General features: G+C 49.7%; 1 protein-coding gene across 1 annotated transcript in view; it reads left to right on the forward strand.

Moving 5' to 3' along the window:
* Positions 1-19218, forward strand: part of LOC125425197 (diacylglycerol O-acyltransferase 2-like) — a 34633-nt gene extending 15415 nt beyond the window's left edge. The window contains exons 3-8 of the mRNA XM_048482754.1: positions 762-869; positions 10235-10305; positions 14748-14952; positions 15175-15349; positions 16411-16613; positions 18386-19218. Coding sequence (XP_048338711.1) covers positions 762-869; positions 10235-10305; positions 14748-14952; positions 15175-15349; positions 16411-16613; positions 18386-18540 — 917 coding nt within the window. The 3' untranslated portion in view covers positions 18541-19218. The remainder of the gene's footprint in view (positions 1-761; positions 870-10234; positions 10306-14747; positions 14953-15174; positions 15350-16410; positions 16614-18385) is intronic.
* Positions 19219-19501: the final 283 nt, after the last annotated feature.

A 19501-nucleotide genomic window follows, 5' to 3' on the forward strand; every position in this document is an offset into this window, starting at 1 on the left:
GGTATAGAGCCGTTTGGCTACGGGGGGTGGGGGGGTGGGAGCTCTGGGGGACGTAGGCAGAGTGTTTTGCGCAGGATCATCAGAATCGTCTTTGCTGATATTTACCTTTCACTTCGAAATAAAGACTTTAGAGCAAATCTACAGTTTCTATTATTTTCGGACCTGGGGGTCTGACACATTATTGGTAATTTTTTTAAAATATAATATTATATGTATACTTTTGTGTCCTCTCTTAGTTTTTAGTAACTATGATTAGATTCTTTTTTTCTGTTCTAGTTTCTGTCTAAAAAGGGGGGGGAGTTTAAAGGCTATCTCTCGTTAGAGGCAATCTGTGTCTGAATACTAGCAGCCAGGGTCAGGCAGTGAGCCCGGGGGGTGGGGGTGGGGGTGGAGTGTCGATGGGGTCCTGCTTAGGCAGTGCTGTGAGGTCTCTGATCCTGGGCCTGGTGGAACCATCTTGGTCCAGTGAAAAGGAAACCATGAAGTCCTCCTTCTCCAGGCTTTTGGAATACTAAAGACCTGTCTTGCCTAAGCCTCACTTGCTGCCCGCCTGAATCCTGGTCTCTCTGGCCATGCCCTGGCTGGCACTTGCCGGCGGCACAGCTGCTGCCCCCTTGACCTGTCAGCTGGTCTCAAACAAGGCTCGGCTTCCAAACACAGCCTCCGATAACTGAGGAGATGCTTGTGGGGCTTCTGCCAAGGGAAGGGGAGCTCTGGCCAGGGGCAGGGAAATGGATGACTGACTTCTTTTCTTTCCTCAGGGACAGTTTTCCTGCTTCTCTTCACCTGTCTGTTTTTCACCAGTTTCTGGCCTCTTCCTGCTCTCTACATGTCCTGGCTTATTTTTGATTGGGGCACACCTGAAAAAGGTAAGAAGGTATCCGAATCTAACAATTGTGGCTTCTGTTGAAAATGCTTCTTCCTCCTTGAATGTCTGTTTGCTCGTTTTCATGGGTCTGGTTCTGACATTTATTGCTACTGGCACTTTGTGGCTGGTTTGTCCATTAAAGCATCTCCCCCTCCCCCCCAGGCCCCAGCAGGGGATGGGGGATGGGGGATGGGGGATGGGGGATGGGGGATGGGGGATGGGGGATGGGGTTGCCAGCTTTGGGGGTGGAGCCTGGGAACAACAGGGGCCTCAGTGGGGTGCAGGGTCCCAGAGCCCCGTGTGCAAGGCATCCAAGGGGAGGGATCTCTTTATCTGAGGATGAGCTGCCATTCCAGGGAATCACCAGATCCTACCCTGGAGGTTGGTGCTTTAGGAAAGCATTAGGACAGCCCCAAAGGCCGAAGCACCAGCTGCCGTCCCTCACTGCTCCTCCAGGGGGAGAAAGCAAACTGGGCTGCTGCTGCTGCTGCACGGAGGAGGGCCGGCTGGCCGGCCGCTGCCTCTGTGTTCTGGCCACAGCTGTCACTTTTGCTGAGCAGGTTCACTCGCCATGCACCTTGCCTGGCACTTTGAACTTGGCCATTTGGGGGCAATCAATGCTAGACCCACAGATAGGTGAGTGCCAAGAGTGAATATTCTATTACGAAGGAATAAAGATCAGTGGCAACCCCATACATGCAGCCACTGCAGTCAGCCAGGTGAGAGTGTTTTTAGATGTTCACATGCCTGAAATTTCACACCCGGCCCAGGTAAAACACCTTTTTCCTGGCGCTCCCTGGTGAAGGACATGCAGCTGCCTGTGTGTAACTGTCACCCTTAGAATGTTCACTCAGATGGCCAGATAGGAGCAGTGAAAACAGTACATAGGTAATAACTCGAGTGGAAGTGAAACACATACACACGTTGATGTGTGAGACGTCAGGTGGGGTTCCCCCCCTCACACGCAGGTACCTTTCACTCTCCGTGCCTCACCCACTACTACGACACAACACACACAACGGCGGAGAGGTGCTCGATCCGCTCACAGATGCCTGCTGGAGAAGAAGAATGCGGTCACACACATTCAGCTCATCCTCACACTCCTCACTCTGCCCTCCCTCACATCCAACCACTACTTAACTACTTCCTCACCCAAATTCCACACCCATATTGAACAAGCTTGAATGTAAAAGACAGCTGGAGGGAGGGAAAGGGAAGGGACGGAGAAGGAGGCATGCAAGGGAAGAGAAGTGAGGGAGGGGAGAGAGGGAGGGGTAGCATGCAAGGGAGGGGGGCCCATCATCTGGATATAACCCACCCACCCTAGCGGAGGGAGAGGGAAGGGGGGAGGGGGAGGCATGCAAAGGAAGAGAAGTGAGGAAGGGGAGAGAGGGAGGGGTGGCATGCAAGAGATGGGAGGGAGGGGCCAGCCAGCTTACATTCCCTTAATACTGCTGTTACAGTTCAGGAAACCAGGAATGCGTTACTCAGGAGTAAGCTCGGTAAAGCAACCGTGACATACTTCGAATGGCTGCATTGCACCCCTCAGGGGGTTTACTCAGAAGCGACACCCATTGCCACCAACCAAACTTACTCCCAGGTAAAGGATTGTGACCAGCCAGCCTAGATGTGTGGGAGGGGTGCCTTTCCATTCCCCGCCCCCCAAGGAATGCGATCACACACACCAATGACATGTGCACAGTATCTGGCTGCGCATTTCCATGAGCACGTACTGCTGGCCTCTGCAATTGATTTGCTGCTACTGTTCCTTTTCACCACAATAACCCACAGCAACGCGTGGCTGGGTACTGCTAGTAGTAATTAGTAATTAGTTATACTGTTACTCAGATAAGTCTTTAATTTAATATCATGCAAAAGCGGAGAAGATGTGGTGATGTGAACCTTTAAGTGTTTGAATTGATGGGCAGAGTTAAAAGAGCAGAGTTAAGTTGTAGGTGAGACTTACAGGAGTCCAGACTGAGAGCTTCTGTGCAGATGTTTCTAGTCTTATTGTTTGTAGTAATGCACTGCTGACCCAGCAGCACCGTGGTAGAACGTTGGCACACCAGCGGACCTACGGCCTTCTGGTCGCACCGCACCCCCACTCCTCATCCCCCTATGAGTCACGGGTCATGAACTATCTGGCTCACAGTCACTAGGTGTCTCAGACAAAGGGACAATGGGCCCCTGCCCCCAGGTGAGGATTAGACCCAGACGCTGATGCTCCTCTCCGCACGTAGCAGCCAGGTGAGATCATGCATCACATGATGATCTCCAGGTCTCCCGGTCTCCCGCTCATCTCCCTACCCACCTCCTTTACACGCCCACAAGGAAACCCTAATAAAAGGTGCGAGAGACCAGCACAGGAGAGAGTTGTCAGGATCACGAAATCCCGCGCTTCCTGTTGCTGACGCTCTTCGCCAGATGAAACCTCCTCCGCGTCTCGCCTATTCCTTAGCGACGACCCTGCAGGGATGACTACAAGCTGGTGCCGAAACCCGGGAATCCTCGAACCTCCACCCTGCTCACCGTCGCCTGGGAAAGGGCCGCGATACCGAAGTCCGCTGGATCGGCGCATCCAGGGACCACCGTTTCGGTATCGCCTGTCCTCTGGATCGGCGCATCCAGAGACACGCGTCCTAGGACACTCTCTCGTCCGACGGAACACCGGTGAGTATGGGAGCTTGCAAAAGCAGGGCTTATGACAAGCACGTTAACGAACTAAAAGCGTTAGCGAAATGCGGCAGGGTCTCCATAAAGAGAGGGGAGCTGCGCAAATTGGTTGAGGAGATTGAAGCTCAATGTCCATGGTACCCCGAGGGGGGGACATTGAATCTTAAGGATTGGGAAAACATCGGGCGCACTCTTCGCACAGAGCCTCGCGCGCCGGTGTCACTGCTACTGACGTGGAGACAATGTTATGTCGCCATCAGCCTGCAGACCTATGGCTCCCTTGCTGTAGGCCGCCCTCCTTTCGATCTTTCACCTTCAATTTCACCCCCGGAATTTTCTCTATCCACTAATTTGGACGCCTGTCCTCCTTCTGCCTCACTTGCTTCCTCGCCTCCTTCAAACTCTCCCGCTCGCACTCTCGCGGCCCGGCCGCCTCCTCCTCTCGCTCCGCCTTCCGCCCCGCTTCCTCCCTCATTTTCTGGAGCCACCACACCCCCGTCAGCGCCGCGTAATGACGAGGGTTTCAAAACTCTGGCAGAAGCGCATTAACCACGATCTGCGGAGGAAGGAAACCCTGACGGAAGATGATGCCTACCTCCCTCAGCGGTGTCCAATGCCTGCCTTTCCTCCGGTCCTCCTGCCTCTATGCCTTCACTTGAATCTAATCTAAGCTCAGCTGATCTAAATCTCGTTGCCTGCCCCTCCTCTGCGTTTCCACTTCCAGCTCTGCTCGTTCCTGCTATTTCTGAAATCACCATGCCTCCGTCAGTGCCACAGAATGGCGCGCATTTCAAAATCCCTGCAAAACCACTGATTTGCAGCGGAAGGAATGCTGACGGAGGAAAACACCAACATCTTGGCACTATGCCCCGTCCGTCTCACTAACCAAGAGGACTGCCGTTTTGAACCCTCCTCAGAATGTCACATACAGGACAATGAGGCATGGAGAGGGAAAGACGTTCGCCTGCGATGGCCTTAAGCCTAGAGTCCTTCATAAAGAGGAAGCCCCTTGGCCCCTCAGCCACGTAAAGGTTCAAGCCAGATTTCATAGCCTCTGAGCACGTGCAGGGCCCTAAGCTCAAAGCACCCAGTAACAGCAAAATCGTCAGTACCTCAGAAGGAGCAGGATCCCAGCCTGCGGAGGAGCCGCCCTGCGAGACCCAGATGGTGGGCTTCTCGAGTTTGGGTGCAGCCATTCTCATAGAGATTCAACACGTGCCTGCCTCTAGGACCCTGTTTGAGCCAGTTTGGAACCACGCATGCATAGAGGGACAAAGGCTTGCAATTCCCCATCGACCCCAACTAATCTTTTCTTCCACAGCAACACGAGGAACTGCCCGACCCCTCCCCCCTACGGGGGTCTGGATGCTTAAACTCATGTTATTTCCTCTTAGGTTTGTCTTCAATTGTCTGTTCAATGAAAATGATCCAGTTTGGAAACACTTCCTATGGAATTAAGACAAGGACTAACCCCACTTCCTTTTCACCCCCGCTTATATTGATAAAATGCTCTCACAGAAATCCCAACCATGATTGAGTCGCCTTGTTTAAACTGCTCTCAAAAGAAAACCATCTTCAGCAAGAGAGAGAGAGCAAGGTCTTGAGTCAAAGTTGCAATCCTCTTCATTACATTATATATGCTCATGTATGCTTATGTATGTTCTGTGTGTCTTGCCCTTTTAAAAGGGACCCCTAAGGTTCTTCCCTCATGAGAGGAATTTTCCCCATTGCCTCTAAGCTATGCTCTTATGCTTCAATTTAAAGTTTCTCTTCTTTTGATTATATGTGCCAATGCCTTGAAAGGTGTCACCCATTCTGCCTCAAGCCACCTCCATTTTAGTTTTAACCCTCAAAATTCTTCTTCAAGCCTTTTCTTGAGAACCTTTTCCTTTGTCTATCTGAGCCTACACTGCCACATTGGCGTGGCGCAAGTCTACATGTGAAGCCAGAATTATTTTCATGCTCCCACAATTTCTGCTGAGCCCCCCCCCCCCCTGGCTAGCCACAGTGCCAGGGGGGGTCTCTCAGCCACACCTATCTTACACAGCCTCCGCTGTGAAGGTAGGAAGCGAGCTCAAACCGGCCAAAGTCTCCTTACAGGAGGGGAAGGTAGAGCTGACTTCCAAACCCTTTCCCCCCCCCGCCTTCTTTTCTGCACACCCTCCTTCTCTCTCATGGGCTGACGCACCCCACCTCTAGATCTGGGATCTGACAAAAGGTTTTTCTTGCAAACCCCTCTCAAATTGCTCATGTGATCAAACCTCAAGCCCAGGAACTGTTTTCTTTGCATCTTTCTCTAAATCTTTCCTATGAATGCTATATTACGATATGACTATAATTGTGAATTGTTTAAGTTGCCGACCTGGTTGTGACCTCTCCCTTCTCCTAAGCCTTCGGGCAATTCGCTGCCTTGTGTACGCCTTGCGTGTTGCAAGTGATCGTTGTCGGAATGGGCCAACTGCACCTAAGGAAAGCTTGGCCAAAACAAACGAAAGAAAGGGGAGTAGTTCCCCCCCCCCTATTGACCCCATCAAGGTCTCCTCCAGCAGACCATATCCAAAGTACTCTTCTCTATCCTCTATCAAAAATTGCCTGCCCCCCCCCACTCAGGGCTCGGGCTTTCCATTGTCATCTATAAGAACTAACTCAGCCAGCACGCAAAACCCCTGGGGAAAAGCGTCGCTTGTTTTTTCTCTTCTATACAGGAGTCCAGCTCGCCATGCCAGGCCAGCCCCATCCCGGAGATGGAGCGGGGCCTCCCTGGAGGATCCGACCCCGCCGCCCTGTTGAGAGAGCCCGATCACCCCCAGCCTGGGCCAAGATGGGAGGGACCTCTCTGGAACCAGTACACCCATTCTTCCACGGAGATCGCAACCCTCGCTGCCCCCCCCCCCCGGGAATGGCAGCCTGGGCCAGCTATGGCTCAAAGGTTGACGCTGTGTGTCGCTGCTCCTCATCTACAGCCGCCATTCTCTCTCCCTCTCTGCGCCCCTGGCTGAAACTTGGAATTGCAGCCAGGAACATTCCTGATAGATTAACCCTTGGAACTCTCCGCTGTTTTCAGCCGCTTGAATAATTGTTGGAACACGCCTTCTCTCACAACCTTGCTCGTGAGAGTCACTGAACCTGCAATGCTAAAGACTATCAGTAGCTCTCCCTACGCTCTTGAGAAACCCATGGACTCTAACGCCATCGCTCTGTAGCTTTGGTAGTCAAACAGCAAGAGCCATGCATTGGACAATTATGCAACCACGGGTTGCCTTCCTCCCTTACATCTAGCCTATGTACTGTTTAGCTATGTTTATTGTTTTCATTTATATGATGTCGCCTATCTACAAACATGCATGTCTTGTATATATTGTTGCCAGCATAATGTCTGATGCCTTGCCTTTATGCCCATTGGAGGCGAGCTCTAAGGAAATTGTTGAGTACTATGACCCGACTGATTATTGAAGTTACTGCATGCCTTAATTTTAGAAGTTATCTTATTTGCTGTTGTTGCATTCCCGCCTATCTGTCTGCCGGGACTCTCTACTGCCGTCTCACCATTGTTTTGCATCAGGCTTCACCTCGGGAGCCCAAGCACCCGGTGCATCCGCCCTCCCTCGACCCCTTGCCGGAGCGACGCGGCGGCTCTAGCCAAGGCGGAGTATGTTTCCCTTGCGACTCCCCTTGTGGGAGTCCCCGGACTTGTTTCATGTAACACTAAGACTATCGGCCGTTCTGGCCTCAACTCTACCTCCACCGCTCTGGATGCCCTGGCCTCCGAGCAGCAGGAACTTCGTCAAGCGACCTTAGATAATCGTGCCGCTATTGATTACTTATTGTTGTTGCATCACCAAGGTTGTGAAAATGTACGTAATATGTGTTGCTTTAATCTCTCTGATAATTCCCAATTGATTCATATGAAAGTGCGCGAATTGCAGGAAGTTGTATCTAATCTGAAGTATGATGTTTTGCCCCAATGGTGGTCAGCCCTCTGGAGCTGGCTGCCGGGAGGATGGTTAAGTGCTATTGTACAGCTCTGCATTGGTTTAATTGTATGCCTCATTATCGGATCTTGTTTCGTTCAATGTATGTCTAATATTGCCTGTAACCTATGTAAGAAGCCCCTCGACTTTCCCTTAACTAGCAACCAAGTTCTAATGTTGCACAAGCAGCTTGGTCAGCTTGACCAAGCGGCCGAGGGGACAAGCGTCCTTTTAAATCGCCCCCTAGCATTTCGGCCTTCCTTCTAAAACGTAAAAAAGGAGGAGATGTAGTAATGCACTGCTGACCCAGCAGCACCGTGGTAGAACGTTGGCACACCAGCGGACCTACGGCCTTCTGGTCGCACTGCACCCCCACTCCTCATCCCCCTATGAGTCACGGGTCATGAACTATCTGGCTCACAGTCACTAGGTGTCTCAGACAAAGGGACAATGGGCCCCTGCCCCCAGGTGAGGATTAGACCCAGACGCTGATGCTCCTCTCCGCACGTAGCAGCCAGGTGAGATCATGCATCACATGATGATCTCCAGGTCTCCCGGTCTCCCGCTCATCTCCCTACCCACCTCCTTTACACGCCCACAAGGAAACCCTAATAAAAGGTGCGAGAGACCAGCACAGGAGAGAGTTGTCAGGATCACGAAATCCCGCGCTTCCTGTTGCTGACGCTCTCCGCCAGATGAAACCTCCTCCGCGTCTCGCCTATTCCTTAGCGACGACCCTGCGGGGATGACTACATTGTTAGCTGTAAATAAATCTATATTGACCCCACAACAACCATCCTGTCATCCTTCACAAGACTGGACCCTGCTGCTGCCATCTGGATGTTGGCATCCCTAAGCGGGACACTTCACCTGTAGAAGGTCCTCCCCTTTGAGGCCCACTGGGAGTTTTTTGGCCAAAAAAATTGGCTTTCCATCCAAAGGCTGTTTTGTAGATATTATTTAAGATACTGTTTTCTGGTTTGTCTGTATTGATATAAAATGGTTCATAGCAGTTGTTTTTATTATTTTACTAGCGGGGCCCAGCCACGCGTTGCTGTGGCAATTGTCCTTCTCATCACAGTCTGCAACCCACACAGATGTCCATGCAGGTCCTGCAGCATAGCCTTTTGGGGTGGTCAAATGGAATCCCTCTTTCCCTTTTCAATTCACATTGTTATATGGTGCTGTCTTGGTTTTTAGTATAAGGTAACCCTTTCCATTCCACAACGGAACTGTCCAGAGTGCGAATCCCGCTGTCCATGAGGCTGGTTGACACGCACAGTCCTGGCTTGGGTAAGGCAGAACTGGGACAAGGAGGCTATCCCAGTCAGGCAGCAGAGGCAGGGTGGTGAGGCGCTCAGATCGAGGCCAGCTCCCTGGGTTCTTAAAGGGCCACGTGCAAAAGAAGCGGAACCAGTAGTGTTGGTTCGCCCCCACCCTGCGGATTTTCTTAGAAGAAAAAGGCAAACTCCAGCTTGCTTTTAGTAAAAGAGAGCTGTGGCGAATATGGGTGAGGAAGTGGTAAGTGGTGGTTGGATGTGAGGGAGGGCAGAGTGAGGTGTGTGAGGATGAGCTGGATGTGTATGAAAGTATGTGTGTTATGTGGTAGCCATGGGTGAGGCACAAAGAGTGAAAGTTACGTGCGTGTGAGGGGGGGAACCCCCCCTGGTGTCTCACATGGCAAAGTGTGTATGTGTTTCACTTCCAGTCGTATTACCTAGCAGTATTACCTATTTACTGGTTGCAGTGCTCATCTCTGGCCATCTGAGCAAACATTGTAAGGGCATACCAACCCCTCAGACCACAGACAGGCTGCACGAACATTCTAAGGGTGACAGTTAAACACAGCCAGCTTCATGGCCTGGTGCACCAGGAAAAAGACGTTTTACCTGGCTCAGGTGTGGACTTTCGGCGATTTGAAGGTCCAATTACCTGCCCGCAACAGGGAGGAACGTCATGTGAAAATTTGGGGGTGATCCGTCCAGCCGTTTCTGCGTTAGGGAGTGACTAACAAAATGACTGTTAGCTTTTTATATATATAGATTGTGTGTGTTTGTGAGCCAGGTCTCTGGACCTCTGGCAGCACATACATTTTCTACATAAATGAAGGGAGAACTGTGCTGCTCAGAGGTAAAAATGGGAATAGACAGAAGACACTGAAATCTCTAATATACAAGTTAAAATACAGCTGAATTTCAATATAGTAAATTTAAATATTAAAGACAATCAAAATAATAAAAAGTAATTATTTCAAATGTAATAATTGTCCTTAAAATCAGTTCACATGTGCAAATTTTCTGTAGTTGTGAAGTTTAGTAAAATGTTTGTTCTCCCAAAGTAGCCAGTCAAATTAGCCTTTTTAGATTCCATGATGGGGGACAAAGGTATGTTTAAAAATGTGATGGTAGAATCTAAATTCACTGAATGCAGCACTAATGCGCACGCTCTCCAGCTCTTCCTGCCCTCAGAACCATCTCCCAACAGGTAGACAGTTCTGCTGTCTTTCATCTTGATGCCATATTATATTCAAAAACATTTCAAGTATTTAAACATTCAGTTCCTTTTTAAGTTTGCAGTCAAAGCAAGAAAAAAAACAGATAGCTGAATCACTGTTGGTTGGCTGTGAAGGCTCTTTGGAGACTCCTTGAATTGTGACTGAGGTATCTGTTTTGCTAGGCCCCACAATAGTGACCCTTCTCTTGTATATCTCTGTAACTTGAAGGTGGGAGGAGTTCTTCCTGGGTACGGAAGTGGACCATCTGGAATCATTTCCGAGATTATTTTCCTGTTCAGGTAAGTCTTGGAGATCAGGCATGCATGTCCTCTAGCGACTGCAAACTACATTTTACAAGTGCATTGTGTGGACTTGGCAATAATTCTTTGGAAATTGAATTAGGTTCTGTGTGTGAAGAAGTATTTGATATTGAACAATTAGGTGGAAGAGAGGATGGTGCCTCTCTCAAAAGTTTCCTTCTTTTGGTTTCCTTGGAGTACTTTTGGAATCAGTCATCTTCCCATGCTGTTTAAGATCTCTGCCAGGCCACTTATTGAGACTGTCCATAGCTTTGAGATTGAATGTCAACTGTGGATGACACCCAACTCTGCATTTTCTTAGCTGAGCCCCTAGAGGCAGCCCTCTTCTCTAGGCCATTGCAGGGATGCTGTGTTCACATGGTGAAGGAGGAACAAATGGAGCTGAATCTGGATCAGGTCGTGGTGTTGCTGGCCAGAAAAGCTAATAGTCTAGAGGTAGTTGGGCTGCTAGCATTGGATAGAACAACTGTCATTGGCAGGTGTGCTGACTGTGGGGATATTTTTAGACCGGCACTGTTGCAAAAAGTACCCTTTGCCAGTTATACCCGGTGGGTGTATCCATTATTTCACTTTGTAGCATTGGCTGACTTGAATGTACTCTTAACTATAATGTTGAGGTTGGATGGCTGCAATGCACTCTATGGTCAATTCTGCATGGCACAACTATACTGAATTGATGAAGGGAAATATCCCAGTTTGGGCAAGAAGTTCACATGGCTCCCATTCCTAAAGCAGGATTATCCCACGATATTTTCCTCATCCCGGGTTTTTCAAAAAATCCCACATTGAACCCACTTCTGTGGGAACACCACAGGCACCCAACCACTTTATTTTTCCTGCCCCTCCTGACGTCATGTCAGTTTAGTTTCTGCTTAGCTGCCAGCCGGTGTGGCAGCCCACCCTTTCCAAAACATTCCCCAAGCATGTTTTCTGCCCATGGCAGTGACCAAGTGCCATTTCACCCAAACATGCACAGGAATGGATTCACAACGATGTTTCAGTGCTTCAGCTGAGCAGATCTAGCCAGCAATGTCGCTGCTGCTATGCTCTTTGCGGGCTGCCTTGCCTACAAGTCCTGGCAGCTTTTGACAGCTCTTCTGGGACCCCAGCAAGTGAGCCTGTGTGGGAAAGCACGAGCGCTTGCCCCATTTCCACTCGGTCTCACCCAGCGCCGCTTGCTAGCTAAGCCGCTGCTGCAGCCTGGCCAGCCCAGTCTCACCACTCTGGGCTCAGGTTCCAGGGGAGGGGAAGCGCCTGCCTGGCAGGATGTGCCTTGGCAGGCGTGACAGCCTCAGAGACCAGTTTGCCTGAAACACCCTGCAATTCTCCTTACTGGCATGCCCCCCTCCCCCATGAAGGGATGTGACCTGTGCCTGCAGACCAATGCCATACTGCACTCCCATTCCTCCCAGAGCACTGTTTCACACGAGGGCTAGCGATGGCTTGGAGCAGCATCACCCTGGCCATACCAACTGTCTCATGCATAGGAAATCAGAATATTTCCTCCCTTCCTTAACTCAGTTCCTTCACAGAAATGAGCATCCGTGCGAAGGGAGAAACCGGGACAAAGTAGAGCCAGATTCAACAATGCCAAATGTGACCCACTATTATTATGCTGTGCAGAAATGACCTCCATGGGATTGCCTATAAAGACAAACAAGAGATTTCAGTTTCCGGTAGTTCAAAATACAGTGGTTCAAGACACATCACTTTTATCATGGAACACCGTTTTAGAGCATTTGCGATGTTTGCTGATATTTCTTTAAGAGATTTCTATGGCATCTCATTAAAGACCCAGTCAAGGTGGCTTAAAATTTATTTATTTATTTATTTAAACTTGATACTCTGCCCGGATTTTTAATCAGTCTTTATCTCAGTCCATTATTCCATCTTGTTTGAAGGCTTCCATCATTGTTCCGCTACCAAAGAAGTTCCCTGCTGACAGTCTGCAGGATTACAGACCAGTGGCACTCATCATGAAGTGCTTTGAAACACTGATCCGTAGGCATATTAGTTCTTGCCTTCCAGGCACATTTGATAAATATCCGTTTGCATATAGGACTAACAGATCTATGGAGGACGCTATAGCCATTAATCTCCACACTGCTTGGACTCATCTGGAACGAGGATGCTCTTTGCAGACTTTAGTTCCATGTTTAATATAATCCTACCACAAAGACTGGTGGCCAAACTTTTGGATCTTGGACTCTCATATTCAATTTGTTTCTGGATTAGAGACTTCTTGTCTGGACGTTCCCAAAGGGTTAGACAGGGTAATCAGGTTTCCTCAGTTCTTTTTCTCAATATGGGAACGCCACAGGGCTGTGTGTTGAGTCCTTTACTGTACACCCTTTATACATATGATTGTGTCCCTGTCTATCATAGTAATGCCATTATGAAATTTGCAAATGACACAACAGTGGTGGGGCTTATCTCTGGAGAGGATGAATCTGCCTACCATTGGACCAGTTGCTCTCGTAGTGCAGGGAAAACAATTTGGTTCTTAATACTAACAAGACAAAGGAGCTTATAGTAGACTATAGAAGGAATAGCTTAGAAATTCAGACCTTGGTTATAAATGGGGATCGAGTAGAGCGGGTGGCCAGCTTTAAGTTCCTGGGCGTTATGATTAAAGAGGACTTGACCTGGGGTGTTCAGACTGCCGCGGTGGTTAAGATGGCCCAGCAGAGACTGTACTATCTGAGGTCGATTCCCACTTCAAAAATGGAAGTGCATAGAAACCATTTTGGGGGAAACCGGGACCTTTTGAGCCCGGTTTCAGCGTGCCCACTGCAGCTTCTGCCCCTCAAACGACCCTCAGGCAGCAGCCACCAGGATTCCCCACTCTGAAGCTGTGGAACGCGCGTTCAGCTCAGGGGCTATCCTGATTGGCTGCTGCTGCTGCTGCTGCTGCTGCTGCTGCTGCTGCTGCTGAGCGGGATTTTTTTAACTTTTCCCCTGTCGTATCCACGTTTGTGCGAGCATGCGCAGACTGATACAATAGAGAAACGAGGAGACGAAGAAACGGCTTATAAAAACAAACCAGGAAATTACTTGCCACTGCCTAGGCTAGAACCAGGCATCTTTTATACAGCAGCTCAAGGCTTAGCTAGCTGAGCTACTGAGCCACTGCTGGCTGAAGGGGATAAATACTAGTCTTTAAGTAAATGCAAGGTTTATTGCTCCCTTGCATTGCTATGTAACTGGCCAGACATTACTTCAAACAGACGTTGATCTCAGCTCCATGGAAAAAAATGGCTACGCACGCATCCCGCCCAGTCCAATGCTTCCTTATTGGGCAAAAGGCTCCACATCACTACCAGGGGCGGGAAACTCAAACACAGAGTCACCCCCCGGACTTCCCCACTGCCCCGCGCTCTGTGTGGGGTTTTAAAATAGGTGCTCTTCCGTCCAGGAGCACAACTGACACGCCCTGAGGGGGGAGGAGAGCGGCAGAATCGGGGTGGCTGCGTTGTTGCCGCTGGTGTAGTGGGGAGTGCTGCAGGACCCCGGGTTACTTGCCCGCATCAAATGGGCAAGTGGGAGACTTTTAAGACCAGAGACTTTTAAGGAAACAACAACTGAATGAAAAACTGCTGGTGACCTTCTACCGCTGTGCTTTAGAGAGTGTCCTGACATACTGCATCTGTGCATGGTTTGCCAGTTGCACAGTGACAGATAGGAAGGCACTCCAAAGGGTGATCACTACTGCACAGAGGATTATTGGCTGCCCTCTCCCCTCCTTGGAAGAACTCTATAATTCCCGCTGCCTAAAGAAAGTTCAGAATATTCTGAAGGACCCGTCTCATCCGGCATACTCTATTTTTGAAAAGATGGGGCGACACATTTGAGGGTCCATAACTTTGGTCCCCATGAACCAAATGTCACCAAACCTGGGTGGTATTATCAGCAGTGTCTCCTACTGTTGCCACCCAGGTTTTGTGAAGTTTGGTCCAGGGGGTCCAAAGCGATGGACCCTCAAAGGGGGTGCCCCATCCCCCATTGTTTCCAATGGGAGTTAATAGGAGATGGGGGATGCACATTTGAGGGTCCATAACTTTGGCCCCCATGAACCAAACTTCACCAAACCTGGGTGGTATCATCAGGAGGGTCTCCTAAATATATTCTGAAATTTTGGTGCTGCTATCTTAACAATTGCACCCCTGACAGCAGGCACCCCCACCCCCCGCCAAGGGGCAGGCCTAGACATCTTCACTAGAAACATGCTGCAGTGAGGATGTTGGAACCTGGATGAAAAGGTGCCGATTCTTTTGAAACTTGGTTGTATCTAGATTAAATTTCCAGTGGGAATTTGGCCCAAGTAAATGGTGCCTCTGCTGCAGCTTCTCAGTAGATATATTGAACTGGAAAATAGAGCTTCAAGTTGAAACCCCTTTTCTGGCTTATTTTTTATCCTCCAGCTGGTGAAGACTCATAACTTGCTCCCAAGCCACAATTATATTGTTGGCATCCACCCCCACGGGATCCTCTGTGTTGGTGCTTTCTGCAACTTTGTCACTCGTTCCACGGGTTTCTGTGAAAAATTTCCAGGCATCAAGGCCTCCCTGGCTGTCCTGGCAGGCAATTTCCGCTTGCCTGTTTTCAGAGAATACTTGATGAGTGGAGGTGAGTCTGTCCACAGCCCACTTAACCCAACATGTTTACTCTTTATTCATATTATTCTTCATATTTGGATACTGGTTTACAACTGTATAACATATTTCAATCTTTATGCATAATGTGGGCTAAATGGTAAAAGTATTGAAAGATATTGAACCCCAATTTGATGGAAGGCCAGGTATGGGCTAACTCTTTGGGAGATTGTTCTCAAACTTTCCTGCTCTACAGGTATGTGTCCTGTGACCCGCCAAGCGATCGGGCACCTGCTGTCCAAGAATGGCCCTGGGAATGCTGTGGTGATTGCAGTGGGGGGCGCAGCTGAATCACTCGCCTCCAGGCCAGGACTCCTCACCTTAACTCTTAAAAACCGCAAAGGCTTTGTCCGATTGGCACTCCAGCATGGGTACGTACACCTAGAAAAGGAAAACAGAGCTTCGAGTTGAAATGCAGGTGACTCTACCACCTGGCTGGGGGACAAACAGATCAGAAACTATCCAAATCCAGTTTTCCCCGGCCAGAGCTTTGTGAAGTCCAGGATGCAGCCTTGTAACAAAATGATCCTTAATGCCTCTCTGGAGGCTGAGTCCAAAGGCTGAGTTTGAAAATATCCAGTGATATGTCCAACCAAAAACCATTTTCCCAAGATACGTGCTGTCTTTCACTGAAGCTGCAAGGAGCCATGAAGACCCTCCCAATGGGATGGACAGGAGAGCCTCTGTTCAGGCCTGCCCAGTGTGTGCCCCCCTTGTTTTTGCCATCTCGAGCCACAGTAGGTCAGTGGAGACCAGAGACATAGTTCCAAGGGGACAGGGGGTGCGCGACGCACAGGGCATGTGCCCTGCGGGGGCGTGGCAAGGGCATTCCAGGGGTGGGGCGGGGGCGTTCTGGGGCAGGGGCGTGGCAGGGGCGGAGGACGCACCACTGCACTGGGTGCTTTCCCCCCTCGCTCTGTCCCTGGTGGAGACTGTGGTCAGCTTGATGAGTCACCACGTAAGCCTTGGGCTCTTCCACTGCCAGCTGCCCTCACTTACTGTAAAGTTCTTGCATGACAGTCAATAATTGAGACTCTGGAAGGGTTCAAGAGCTTTTATTGAACTGTGTCAGTTATCCTTGCTGCAGAAAGCCAGAACTAGAGAGAGCCTGGTTTCTGCAGCCACATTTGTCTCAAACTTTTCCCACTCACCCTGCCCCCCTCCCATCTTCCCAAAGTTTTACAGAACAACAGAATAACGAGGTGAGAACAGCTTTGTTATGGGACTCAAGTATCTCAAGGACATGTGATAGGCTTTGATCTGGGGCTTGGGGGGGGGGGGGCTGGAGTGAGGAAGCCTGATTTACTATGTTACTAAGTGCAATGATTAGAATAGAAAAGGCCCCTTCACATGAACAGATAACAGCAAGTCCAGGAGGGACCTTGGCTTTGACCAGGCCTGACACTTACTCATGATGGTCTCTCCCACACAGGGCCCACCTGGTCCCCTCTTTCTCTTTTGGAGAGAATGACCTTTTCCAGCAGGCAGTCTTTGAAGAAGGCACCCGCCTGAAGAGCTTTCAGAACAGGTTTCAAAAACTGTTTGGCTTTGCGCCCTGTTTCTTTTATGGAAGGGGATTCACCTCTGTTCGTTCCCGAGGCTTCCTGCCTTTCCCCAGGCCTGTTACCACCGTCAGTGAGTATCTTCTGACCTGCCCTTTTCCTTCCTGAACTCTTCCTTGTGCTACTTTGTCCGGTAGAGTCTGGAAGTAGCACCAAGTTCTACTTGGCCATAGTGAGTTGGGCAGAGAATCTTAAGATGGGTGGAGAAACTGGCTCTCAGTCAATAGGAAGGAGAGGAGAAGGATTTCAGTTTCTCACACACCCACCCTTATGTTTCTCTGCATAATAAATACTACCTGTCTGGAATTCTGAACAGAGGGGAAGAGAGTTTTGGGGAAACAAGAACAAGCAAAATCCCAGTACCAATATGGGGAGAATTTGTTTGTTTTTGGCTTTATTTCCAAATATCTAAAAATCTTTGGGACCATTGAAGTCTATGGAAAAATTTTATGGGGCTCTTGGGGGCTGTTTTTCACAGTAGAGCCATCAAATCTGCTGTGTGACTGCAGGTCACTTTCAAATATGGTGTCCCTCAAATATGGTGCCCCCCAATTTTCCATTGGAAACAACAGAAAATTCCATTGGATAGATGGGATCACCCCCTTTGGATACCCATAAATTAGACCCCCTAACCCAGCCTTTACCAAACTTGTACCAAGGTTGTGCTTCAAATTTGGTGCCTATACCCCCCCCCCCCCAGAGAAACGATGCACATAATTGAAGCAAAGCACACCCTGTCTTCCCATTGTTTCTAATGGAGGAAAAAACACATTTTTTTCCCTCCAGGGGAAAATCAGAGAGGCCTGCCTGTGAGCAACCCCAACGTCTCCCACCCAAAGAACCAACATGAGCCCAACAGAACCAAACCAGACCCCAGTCCAGCACAACCTCAAGGCAATGTTGCAAAGTCTGCATGAACCAATGTCAAAACACTGAAACACAACAAATCGGGGCAGGGCCCGGGGTGTGTGGGTGGGGGCTTTTGCCAGTCCTGACGAAGCTAAAACCCAATGCAATGTGAAGGTGCCCATCACAGCCTAGGCACACTCTGGTAGCAGCATAAGCCCAGCAGAACTCATGCCCAAAAGCACCATGCCAGGAAGCTGAAGGCATGGAGGCGCTGTTGCCAGCCCAGACAGAGCTGCAAGCCAATGCAGCACCTAGGCACATCCTGGCAACAAAGATGCCTTCATTTCCCCAGGGAGGGTGGGCCTCAGAAAGTGAGGGGGGATTCTGTGTGCACCCTGGTCTGCCTCTCTCTGCAGTCTTGCACACCCTCATAGCCTCGGGCCAAACATTTGGGGCTGCAGCTGCCTTTCAGAAGTGGCTCTCCCTTCTCCAACTCCCCCCACCCCCCTGCAAAGAAGAGCAATAAGCAGAAACGTGTCTTCCTGATCTGTGGCACTCTGGTGGGTTCTGTTTGACACACAGGCCCACATCCTTCATCTCCAAGAAGGCGAAGAACAGTTTTGGTGCTTCTGCAACATTCTCCGCATGCAGTTTGGGGGGGGGGGGCTGGCTGAGGACGGAGAGAGCCAATCAGCCCCTCCAGCAGCCCCTCCTGCCTCCCAGCAGCCAGGGTTTGGTGAAGGCTTTTGGGTGCAGGTGGATATTTAAAAAGCAGCAATAAGCCTTCAGTCTAAAACGAAAGAATGGCTGGCACCACAAGCACACGGCCATGTCTTTTGCATGGGAGCGCCATGTGGGAACTCCTGTTTTGTAGATGAGAATCTCTGTCCTGCCTGTAGGCATGTATGGTGGAGGAGAGGAGTGTCAGGACCCTTTGAGTTTGCCATTTCCGCTGTCCATATTTTTGCCTAACCAATTCTCCTCTTTACCATTCAGTTGGAGAGCCTGTGACTGTGCCCAAGATTGAGCAGCCAAGCAGCAGGACAGTGGATGCCTACCACGCCATGTATGTTCAAGCGCTGCTCAAACTCTTCAATGACCACAAAGCCAAGTACGGTCTGTCAGAGACAGACAAGCTGCAGATCCTGTGACCGAGGCTCAAGTGGAGGGGGAGGGCGGGGCTTGCCAGACCTCTGCTCCTGAGGGTGTGTCAGTTCTCAGGCCCTTGAGAAAGGAAGTTCTCTGCCTCAGTCAAACTTTTGGTGGGTTCGGTGGCTCTTCAGCAAGTGCTCCCATTCCTAGATCTGGTATATGACTGTTTAATCTGAAAAGCTGCACTTTACCTCCTTCATTTTCAGCGTAGAGGAGAGGCCAAATTCAGGTTCAGGCCCCAGCACTAGCCTTGGCTCCAGCATAAGCACAACAGTTTAGTTTGCACAGCTAACCTGGTTCTCCACCCAATTCCAAAAGAACTGGACTTAGGCCAAAGCACGTATTGTATAAAGACAGCCCAAGAGCAACAGTAACGTGGGTTGGTGCTACATATACTGCTGCTTGGGGGACAGTTCTGAGCCAAAATGTTTCTTCCTGCTGTGTGCCTGTTCTCCACCTGCATGGGGCTGTTTTCAAATTCCCACTGTTGAGAAAACAGTGGTTCATCCCCTAATGTGGGAAACAGGGAAGACCAATTTGTGTGTGTGTGTTACATGCTATCAAATAACTGCTGGTTTATGGTGGTCTTATGAATTAATGATCTCCAAAATGTCCCATCATTAACAGCCTTGCAAACTCAGAACTGTGGACTGTTAAGGCTTTCATGGCTGAATTCAACTGGTTATTGTGGGTTTTCTGGGCTGTGTGGCCGTGGTCTGATAGATCTTGTTCCTAACATTTCGCCTGCATTTGTGGCTGGCATCTTCAGAGGTGGGCACTGTGTGTAACAGACTTCCCTCTGTGATACACCTCTGAAGATGCCAGCCACAGATGCAGGCAAAACGTTAGGAACAAGATCTGTCAGACCACGGCCACACAGCCCAGAAAACCCACAACTATCAGAACTGTGGGTTTTTTTCTTGAGTCGATCCCTCTTAGTTAAGTCGTCTTCTATTCCTG

Source organism: Sphaerodactylus townsendi, unplaced genomic scaffold (genome assembly GCF_021028975.2).
Source record: "Sphaerodactylus townsendi isolate TG3544 unplaced genomic scaffold, MPM_Stown_v2.3 scaffold_21, whole genome shotgun sequence".
Lineage (NCBI taxonomy): Eukaryota > Metazoa > Chordata > Lepidosauria > Squamata > Sphaerodactylidae > Sphaerodactylus > Sphaerodactylus townsendi.